Here is a 10,531-nt window from a genome sequence, read left to right as displayed (position 1 = left end):
AAGCCAGAACCGGCAGCACCCCAACTACAATCCAGCCAAAAGAACCCCAGGCGAATACACCTAAATTAGCCTGTCAAGTACATGCGTTTACGTGGTAACTAATATGACATAAAAACCATTCCATCTCCTCATGTTTCACTCCTGAGTCTGGACCATCAATCCGATTGTGTTGTGTTGTTTATAGTTCTTTTGTGGGATTTTGGGGTGATGATCCCATATGGGTTGCAAAGGCCCAGATATTATAATATCCATATTAAATAGACCTAGTTCCTCGCAAAAAAAAAAAAAAAAAACTGTTTAAACACTAGGACAACTCCAAACCAAAAAAATAAACAAAAACACTTGGGCAACAAAATAGCAAAATCTCAAACATCATTCCAACATCTTTACAACCAATTAAAATCTGTAGAAATTATCATCTCCACTAAAGATCCAGAAACTAGTACAATCCCAAACATGATGATACCTTCAGAAACAAAAACAGAAAGTAAAAGAAAAAAAAACCATTAGCTGCCACATCCGACCTGCATCATGATTAGACAAGGACGATTTCTGCTAGCACGCTGCAGAAGCCAACCTGTAAACAAATTCCATGGTAAGCTGCAATTAAAATGAAAAAATGCTGGGACCTCAGAAGCAGGAATACCTGAACCTGCAAAACTAGTAAATGACGTAAGACCATAACTATCACTTTGCAAATAAGTAAAAGATAAAAGATAGAAGAAAAGAAACCCACAAAAGAACCATGATACTTGATCTTTCACTAGTCTTTGATTTGTGTTGCTCAAGGAACCCCTGACTATAATATGTATGCAAAGCAAGCAAACACTAAAAACCTAATTGCACACAAACCAGACTGGCCTATATGAAAATCTACAGCGATGCCCAAAAACAAAGATAAGTTCAGCAATTTTTATTTTAGATTAGCAAGATAAGTTCAGTTAGAGGTTCAGGGAGCTAATTATTCAAAGCATCCTAAAAAACTCGGGTACTTTCCAGATTCTATAGATATAAAATTGCCTTTCCAAAGCGGGAAAGCTCTAATTAACAATAATACTTGGTTTAACCTTATTGCCCTCCTAAGCCCCTATTTTCTTTCTATCCTTTGTTTCTCAAGATTCGCATCATCTCGTAGTTGCCAACTCAGAAGCAAAAGCAATAACTTTCTAAAGGAAAGTAGAGTGAAAGGTTCAAGACTTCCAAGCTAAGTGTAGAAAACAAGGGGGGAAGGTACGGATGCTTCAGCTTGAAGGTTCCAAGATGAGCAAACCCTAGACTCAAAAATAAACCCATCAAACAGGTAACCACTCCTGATTGATTTTAAGAGCGTTTCTCTTTCCTCAAGTGGAAAAGAGAAGTAGTCCAGTTGCTACATATACACAATGCTATGTCTCACCATCATAGGTGACACTAGAGTAGTTGCTTTTGGTTTAATATGGTATTGATAGCAAAACACATGCAGTCACACAATATGAATGCAATTATAAATTCATTTCAATTCCATATCACAGAAGTGTGAACCTGCACACCACCTGCACAGAAAATGGGGTGTGAGCTATACTTATTGCAGGGAATTTTTTTTCTTGAAAGAGACTCCAGAATATCATAACATTTACCTCCCCATATATACACATATACACACGTATACGTAGAGAGGTAGATATTATATATATATGTGTGTGTGTGTGTGTAGAGAGAGAGAGAGAGAGAGAGAGAGAGAGAGAGAGAGCAAAAGTAAAAACAGTCTCAAAATATCAGAATACATACCCTACTCACTCCGGCTGTTGCTGCAAATGATGTTACTCATAGCCGTTCTGATTTTCAGTTTGAGCATGCCCATTGTCACTTTTGACAGAGGTGACCTTGAAAGCAATTTCATTTTGTTCTCTTTCCCTGTTCCACTGTTCAATTTTGGCTCGTCTCTCCTCACTGCCTTCTCTAACTGGACTGTGGTTCCTTCTCCTCCTCCTTTCAGTGCTCTTGCTTCTACTGCGTTCCCGCCTACTTCGGCCAGGGCTTACAGTCCTGTTCCTTCTCTCAGGATACCGATCCCCATCATCATACCTTCTGCTATGACCATGGCTACCATGAGGGCGTTCTTCATAGCTACGATGCCTGTAAGGGCTGCGGCTCCTGCTTCGACTCCGGCTATGCCTTCGCCGGTAGCTCCTAAATAACTCACGCCTCAATTCCCTGACATTGAACAAAGAGAACAATTAAACTTCCACTACATTCTACAATAAGAATAAAAAAAATAAAAACTATCAAGCAAAGTTTACCTCCCAATCCTTTTCAGATGCATAAAGTTGCAGTATCCACCACGATTGCATGTATTTTCCTCATATTGCCTGCAGGTGGCTTCACGGAAGTCTGTCACTGGAGAGAAGTCCACAATGATAGGACGCCCTGCAATTATTTTGCCAAGGAAAGGAAGTTAAATATGTTACATACTCTAGGCCTAAAGAGGAATATAAAGTATAAATAGCAGAAACATTGGACACACCGAATTCCAAGATAAGGAAACTAACCAGCATAAAATCTTCCAGTCAGATTCTTGAGTGCATTTGCAGCATGTTCTTCCTCCCTGAACTGAACATACACATTGCCCACCTGCCCAAATGGGAGAGAAGAAGAAAATAAACAGAAAGAATTAAATTAGCATAATATTCTATATGTGTAAGAAACAACTAACAAAAGAAGGACTTCGGAGAAAAGGTTGGCGTTACTTAACACATACCATGTGGTCAGCTAGGTTGTCGCAGACATTCAGGCTTTCAATTTCTCCATACTTACTCAGCTCTTGAAAGAGATCCTCATAAAATTCCTGCAATTTTGCACAAATATACATTTTAACTACAGGATATATGTAAGTGTTTGTACATACATTAACGTGCACATCAAAATAATAATAGAAACACCCGGTTTCCCATGATACAATACAAGCATTGCAGGTTAAGAAATCATTATATGATGAAACGGTTGAAACAGTTATTTTCTATCTTTGATATGACATGCACAGGATTAAATGTCTCATTAAAAAGAAATGAAAAAAAAAAAAAAAAACCTATGTTCAATGTTTGTCTGTGATTTGTTAGCAAGAATAGAAGCAGCCTAATTTCCCTCATAATAAATTCATACAAAGTCACTGAAGTGACTTGGTAATATGAGTGCATGTGATACAAACAAATATGAGAGCTTGTGTATCCCTTAGTTCTCTTATCAAAATTAGTTCACATATCATGTACAATTGAACAATCCAAAACACTACAATCGAGTTTTAAACAATCTTCCCTATCTCCCTTACTCCTACATCCAATTTTTCTCTTCTCTAAACATTACACAAAAATATTCTCATTCAATAACAATTTCAATTGAGCACGATGTTACTGTAAAAAAATATATATATATATTAAATGAAATTCAAAACAAGTATTTGATTATCAGGTAAAATAAAACAATTAGGGTTCCAACAAATTAAAAAAGTAAGGTTGCAATATGAAGAAGAAGAAGAAGAGGGGCGACCTCGAAATGGGTTTGCATCTGGCGGGGGTCGATAGGCTGGCCCTGGGCGTCGACGCCGGGGGTGATCATATCGGGCCTCTGGTACATATTGGAGAGCAACAGAGTCGGGCTGACGCTGGGCTTCGTGTGAAGCCTGGAGCACCGATCGCCGTGCCTGCACGCCCCTATTTTGAAGTAGAAGGGGCAGTTCACTCTGTCCTTCTCCGTCCCAAAGATTGAAGCCAAATGCTCCGCCATCGCTGCGCTCTTGTTTTTCTTCTTCCTCCTTGAGTTTTGTGAATTAGGGTTTCCGAGATTCGAGTGGTTTGGATAGAGTTTCGATGTGAGGAGGCGATAAAGGAGAGGAGACTACTATTCATACGAATGCGTGGTTGTTCTGTTTCTATCTTCTCGAGGATTCTGTTAGATCCGGCCCATGATCTGACCCGGCCTAGTAATCTTTTTGGGCTACTGAGGCTTATATATTAGCTGGCTGGTTTTTGGGCTACTGAGGCTTATATGTTAGACTCAAACCAAACGCTCTCAAGAGTTTGGCCCATTACAAAGTTGTGCCCCTTGGTTTTTGATGTCGCAAAGATTCTATGTTTAGTATCAAGTGCTAATGTACATTCCAAGAGCTTGCAATGTCCCGATCCCGTTTTCTTCTGATATGGAAGAACAAAGGAAATCGGATGTTGATGAGGTGAATGATTTTAAGCCTTACTAGTAAAGTTACAAGACCCTGCGGTAAGCATTTTAACTCTAAACAATAGAATACCGACTTGAGTTTACATATGTCAATTCCCTTAAATAAATATATCTATCCCAGTTAAAGAGCTTTGGAAACGTGAACTTAACCATATTCGGTCGCCAGGTATGAATATGAACTTGATGCCATTGAATGTTACATAAGCAAAAGTACCCAACATTATCCCCTTATTTCATGTTTCTGTTTCCCCTTGTTTCATGAATGCAGAACCCTGAGGATAAATTAAATTAAAAAAAAAAAAAAAGACCCAACTACAAAAGCATGTTATTTTCCACAAGAAATTTGGACCTTTAGGCATCATTTTCTGCATGAAAGTCGGGTTGTATTTAGGTATTTGTATATTTCATCACATCTCGTCTGCTTCTTTGTTGGACTATATATTGGCCATGATCCTCGTGCTAATTTGGTATCTGATGCATTTCATTAGTGAATTGGGAGACTCCTACACATGCTTCACCGTTAATCACTCTATATAAATTTTGTATTCTATATACGTTTATGAATATACGTGGGATAGTGATATTCCTAAACTAATAATTTGTTCCTCCTTTTTGCCATATATTCCCACCTCATCAATCATCATCGTCTTTATCTTCCCACAGATTCAGTCACTCAAACTCAACATGTTGCACGATTTAGCATACGTACATTAGATCTGCTTAATCACTGTGGTTACTAGAATATGAATAGAGGATTTGGTCCCAACCAGGGGACACATCACATGCAGTGTAAGTGGATCTAGAAGTCCTCTACACTCGTCAATTTATTTTCTCTTTTTAATTGGTTTATACAATGATTGGTAGATAGATCTGTAGAGCTTTCAAGGCAATTATTCTAATTTTTTTAGATGATTTATCGAAATACTTTATATTTGATTGTAGCAAAATTGATAACTAAAAATTTAGGCCACCCACATTTCCGAACCAAACCAAAACACTTTCAAAGAAATACATAGCTAGCAGCAGTATTTTATAGGAGAAAAAGAAACTAATTAACTTATATGTAGCACTTCTTTGACTTGTAACTCTTTCAAATTCTTACGGATCTTTTAACAAACAGCTAACCATTAAAAGAAGAAGATGGAAAAAAAAAAAAACCATGGAGCTGCTAATCCATTCTTGAATAGAAGATGCGCGATGCTCACATGAACAACAAGTGCTCTCTGAATATAAACGGAAGTACTATCATGATCATTTACAAGAATTTTCGTATTAAATTTATTGTTCTTATAATTGAAGTATGAACGAGACGGGGCTATAAAATTTCGGACTTATCTTCTAATAAAAACCCTTTAAGTCGGGGTCGAGTGACCAGTGACAGTTGTGCACACATTCGATGTTGATCCCACCCGAAGATCCATAAACATGAATGATTGATAGTTGTCTCTATGCATCTGTGTAATGACTGAACCAAGCATTAATTTCTTAATAGAAAATGTACCGTCTATATTTTGTACAAGGAAATGAAAGATGGAAACAGAGAGAAAGACATGCGAGATGTGGAATATTAATTAAGTGGGCATGAGACCCCATGCCATTGTATGATGTTTCAGAGAAAAATGGGGCTAAGATCCATCTAAGCTTCCAAAGACAGACATATGCCAATGCCTTAGAATTGATGCTTCGATCAATATATAATTGCGGAGGAGGTAATGGTCAAAATACAAACTAGACTGAAGCCAAAGACAGCGCATATATGTAGCACACTAGGGGACTCCTTGCCCACTTTTTAAAGATGCATGTTCTTATCAGAGTAGCTATCACTGAAAAATCTAAACCCTAACTATTCATGAGGTCCCATCCCTCAGACTTGCTAATTACCAACACTCAATGGCAGATAAACTGTAACCCCTAACCCTAGTTATTCGGAATCGTTTTGTGCTGAATAACTCGTATTTCATAACTCTCTATCTAGTTTGAAAAGAAAAGAAGAATCTCACAACTTTGTTTCCTGTGCAGTTGTAACCCTTATTACCAATTCATGCCAATATGCCATATCCTAAACCCTAGCTTTGGTGTCTGGTAACCTTTTAGAAATTACCAGCAATCGTAAACCTTAAACCCTAGCTAACTATTGGGGGCTTGTTTTATTTGTGGTTAATTCTATGTACAAACTTCAGTCCACAGTCCAATCAATAGAGAAAAAGGCAATGAACTCTCGAGGCAAACCTCTATGATTGTGACATTTAAACTCCATTACTAGAGTCTAGAGTGACCGTAGAAAGAAGGTTTCTGGGCTGGCTAAATTCTCTCTGTGTCGGTTGGAGACACCGTGGCACCAAAAATTATGAAGAACCCATTTAGTCTTCTTTTTTGTATTTGGTGCAAAATACACATGCGATTAACCTATCGCCTGCTCAAATCTCATAAAAACAATATAGGTCCTTCATATTATAAGAACATTTCATTAATGTATTTTAGATTTAGATCACCTAGTTAGCTTTAGATTTCTTAATTTATGGAAGTTGAAAACGACAACTGATCTATACACTGATGCAGGCAGACATCAAATAGACATACAAAAATATATGCTATCGTAAGCAAATCACTTGTTTACTTTTTTGTTATAAAGATATCAATGATCAACCGACACTTTGGTTTATACTATAACCACTTTTTTGCAAAATTAGTCATGCTTATATTATTAGACAAGAAAGAAAAATATGCCGAAGGACTCAGTACTAAAATTAAAAAGATTTTGAAATAACATAAAATTAATCTGAACTATCATGAACCGATCAACCACATCTTCTAACAACATAAATGAACCTTGCTTGCAAACATTAAGACTTCATGAGTGACATTTGGACTCAACAATTACCTGTTAACATTTTTGTGTAATGTGAATATCTAACATTTGGCTGGTTATATATATATGTAATGAATAAAAACTTTTTGGAGCTAGGTAATGCATACAAGTATCTTTTACAAGCTTTATGTGATGTATAATTACTGAATTACATTTGGCTGACATTAACTTTCACATGTATTGAAAAGTACATCATTGCTATCAAGAAGAAATAAGAAAGTACATGTACATTATTGCGATGCAGCAAAGAATTTTGTGTTTAGGAGTTTGGTAAGAACCAACTTATGGATCGATGATAATAAATAATAATGTCATTCAGAAACACTCACTGTATCAGATTGCTGACAATAGTAGTTGGCAATAATATGTAGGACGACCCAATGCATAAATTGATATATACAAAACCTGGTATTTTACCATGGAGAGAGAGGTTTCTCCTAAGCTGAACATGGCCAGCTGCATAGATATTTTAGTGAATTGCAAAGAATTATTCTGGTGTATTCTATGATTTGCCCCCTCAACCCAAAAATAAGATAACAAGAAAGAATGGTTTTCTTGTCTATTCAAGGGGGCATTTTTATTTCATGTCCGGTCCTTTTTTTATTGCATTTATTTACGTTTTGGTCATTTATTTTTTAAAGAAAGATAGATATTTCATTCAATCAATCGGAACATATATATTGGCGGGGGGACAAAAACCAATACCCCCAATAAAACGCAATTACAAAAACCATCAGGTCAATGAGCCCAAACTCTAACCACAATACACCATGGGTTGGACCATGGAATTGTTTTGAAAATTGGACGTCCCTATCATCAGATTTTTCACCTTCGACGCGTACGCTACTACCATGGGGCGCATGGAAGGTCAAAGTCGGAGACATTCGCCCCAATGAGATCCCCCGAATTCCTAACCTACTCGAAGAAATGGCTCTCACATATTCAAATCTCAAACGAAAAGACAGCCGGCCTGTACCACCATGCGGTGGCCCAAACAGTCTATCGGGAAGAGGAGGTTCCGCTCGCCATGGATCGCAAAGGTCGAAGGCTCATAGCGTTGATGTTGCTAGTGATAAAGACATGGTGGTTCTTGATTGGGATAGTGGCAGGGTGCGGGCAGACGATGAGGATGAGGATGAGGGAGAGAGAGAGAGAGACAGACAGTTTTAGTGTCCGAGGTCCGCTTTGTAGGAAAAGGAGGATGGCATATTACGCTAGATTCGGAGCAGATATCAAATCTAGTAAATGCCAATATTTTTACTTAAAAATTCAGAGCACATATCGCTTGTGTTGATGCTTGTGGTGAATTCAAAGTTGAGAGCCTCATCATCAAATGATCAATATACACGCCTAAGGGACCTCTGAACCTCGAACATGAGAGTCCCTAAAGGTCAGTAATAGAATCTCTCTTTGTCAATTCGATATAAACATGTTAAGGTAGATAATATAACATTGTTGTACTGATTGATTACAACCTATACACCACGACGCTCCCTAGAAATTGTTTTGTTCCACGTATACACCGCCACTCTTCCTCCACGTGAATTTTCATAGCTAGTTCCCTCATTGGTAAAATGAGTCATTTATTAAGGGAAGTGTGAACGTTTCGCATCCAAACAAGCTAATTTCTTAACAACGGATTAGTTGCAGCCGTTTTTTGCAATGAAAAGTTTAGGTAGGTCGAGATTCAGTTTTCTCCTATTGTTTTTAAAATGTTTTATATTAATTTTTTTTTTTTTTTTTACTAAAAGCATTGCAAGATGAGTTGCTCGAATAAACTTTATTACGAGCCAAAAACTATAAGTGGAATTCTCCCTCGACTGGATTCTTATTTGAATTATGGAATTCTCTACAAGAGCTGTGGACCAGAAGCAAGATCAGAGCATGAAACCATGAGCGGTGAGGTGTCGACTTTAAAATTACTTGGTTGGCATATTGTACTTCTTGTTTTGCCAAGTACTATTATCACGTTATCACCCGTATGACCAGGTGAAATTGCTTTGATAATAATTTTTTCTAACTCGTCTTTAGAGACTAAGTCATTATATGTAATTTTATAGGTGAAAGAAAACAAGCAACTCCCTTTTGCTCAAAAAAAAAAAAAAAAAAAAAAAAAAAAAAAAACTCTACACAGCTAGTTTTTATCTCTTTTTCTTTAGTCCAATGGAAGAGGGAGGGCTGTTGTTCCTTTTTGTTTTTTTTCTTTGGCAAAGAGGTGGTTGTTTCCTTTATTGAGTCCATTAATGTTTATGACAAACCTATCAGAGCAACTTGCCTTGGAAGTTTCCCCAAGAGTCTTGTAAGGCACAACAAGAACTAATATATCTAAGATCTAAGTAGACAATTATTGATAACTTTAGAAGCTTCAATTAAAAACTCTGCTGTGCCTCCCTCAAAAAACTTCAATCTCTTTTCTTTGAAGTATTATCTTAAGCCACATTATAATTACAGCGCCTGCTCTTCAAGTTATTATAATGACTAGGTCTCACTCTCACACTGATACAGGCCCAGACACACTACGATTTATTCAAAGTAAAAGTTATTAAGACAGATAATGACACTTGAAGGGCAAGTAAGCAGCTACTTTTTTCTATTCTCCACAACCAGAATTTCCCTTTTGAGTTCTTAATCAAGAACAAAGCAGGCTACTAATGATTGAGAGGAGGCATGAAAAGTGAATTGAAAATGTTCCACTCACCTAGCATAATGGTTTGAGAACGCCCCCATTATGATTACAGAAATTACCAGATGAGTACTCATTGGCCTTTGTTTGTGGGGATTGTAGCTGGCTTCCTTTTCACCGGCGGGATTTGGAGGGATGATGAATATAGGCAATCGCAATTACTCAACGTTTTACACACTAAATGGTCTACTTGCCTATATAATTAGATGTGTTTTAGTTAAAACGTCATTATAAATGAAAGTTGAACGGAAATGTGACGAAAGTACTTCGTGTCTATATGGATAATTTCTTGGATGTTACTAAAAAAACGGAAATGGAAGTTCAAGAACCATGAAGCCCAAAAAAACAAAAATGTTAGCTGTATCAAAATTTCTTGGACGTTACTAAGTAAAGTGACATGTTCTTTCTTTCTAGCTATGTCAGAGCACACTATAGTGGGGCTCTTAGAACGACAAATCTCTGACCAAGTCAGGCCAAGAAACGTGCTACTGTGCTTGTCAAAGTGAAGAAGCATTCATTCCCAAAAAAAAAAAGTGAAGAAAGCATTAACCGTTTTTGTCACTATGACTAGAGTCCTGCATAGTAATCATTGTTCAGAAGATGAAGCGCTCCAAAGAAAAGCATTTTCCAGCCTAAAAATGACTGTCAAGCTTATGACTTGCTTTATTCTCAAAAAAAACAAAAGAGTTGCTCTCTATTATGTATATAACGTGTACTGTGTAGTGAGTACTTTAATCTGATACAATCTAAAGTCACAACTAGGCACAGGA

At 37.2% G+C, this 10,531-nt stretch overlaps 1 protein-coding gene across 3 annotated transcripts; it reads right to left on the bottom strand.

Moving 5' to 3' along the window:
* Window positions 1-329: 329 nt before the first annotated feature.
* LOC133731719 (splicing factor U2af small subunit B-like) lies at window positions 330-3,863 on the bottom strand. Of its 3 annotated transcripts, none has more exons than XM_062159123.1 (6): window positions 3,523-3,863; window positions 2,738-2,824; window positions 2,529-2,610; window positions 2,280-2,406; window positions 1,768-2,193; window positions 330-1,532 (listed from the first exon to the last, which is right to left on the bottom strand). In XM_062159123.1, exons 1-5 carry the CDS (start codon window positions 3,757-3,759, stop codon window positions 1,800-1,802), a joined length of 927 nt encoding a protein of 308 aa, XP_062015107.1. In that variant the 5' UTR covers window positions 3,760-3,863; the 3' UTR covers window positions 330-1,532; window positions 1,768-1,799. The 3 variants fall into 3 exon arrangements, with proteins under 3 accessions (XP_062015107.1, XP_062015108.1, XP_062015106.1); XM_062159124.1 differs by having other exon boundaries at window positions 330-577; XM_062159122.1 differs by having other exon boundaries at window positions 330-2,193.
* Between the last annotated feature and the right edge of the window lie 6,668 nt (window positions 3,864-10,531).

Source organism: Rosa rugosa, chromosome 2 (assembly GCF_958449725.1).
Source record: "Rosa rugosa chromosome 2, drRosRugo1.1, whole genome shotgun sequence".
NCBI lineage: Eukaryota > Viridiplantae > Streptophyta > Magnoliopsida > Rosales > Rosaceae > Rosa > Rosa rugosa.
This window is presented reverse-complemented; position numbering and strand designations above follow the sequence as displayed.

Excerpts from the sequence above, each read along its gene's own strand:
- LOC133731719 (XM_062159122.1), bottom strand. The coding sequence starts at position 3,759 with ATGGCGGAGCATTTGGCTTCAATCTTTGGGACGGAGAAGGACAGAGTG. Across the intron at positions 2,407-2,528 it reads GACTGGAAGATTTTATGCTG|GGCGTCCTATCATTGTGGAC; the intron begins GTTAGTTTCCTT and ends AAATAATTGCAG. Across the intron at positions 2,194-2,279 it reads CATCTGAAAAGGATTGGGAG|GGAATTGAGGCGTGAGTTAT; the intron begins GTAAACTTTGCT and ends GTTCAATGTCAG.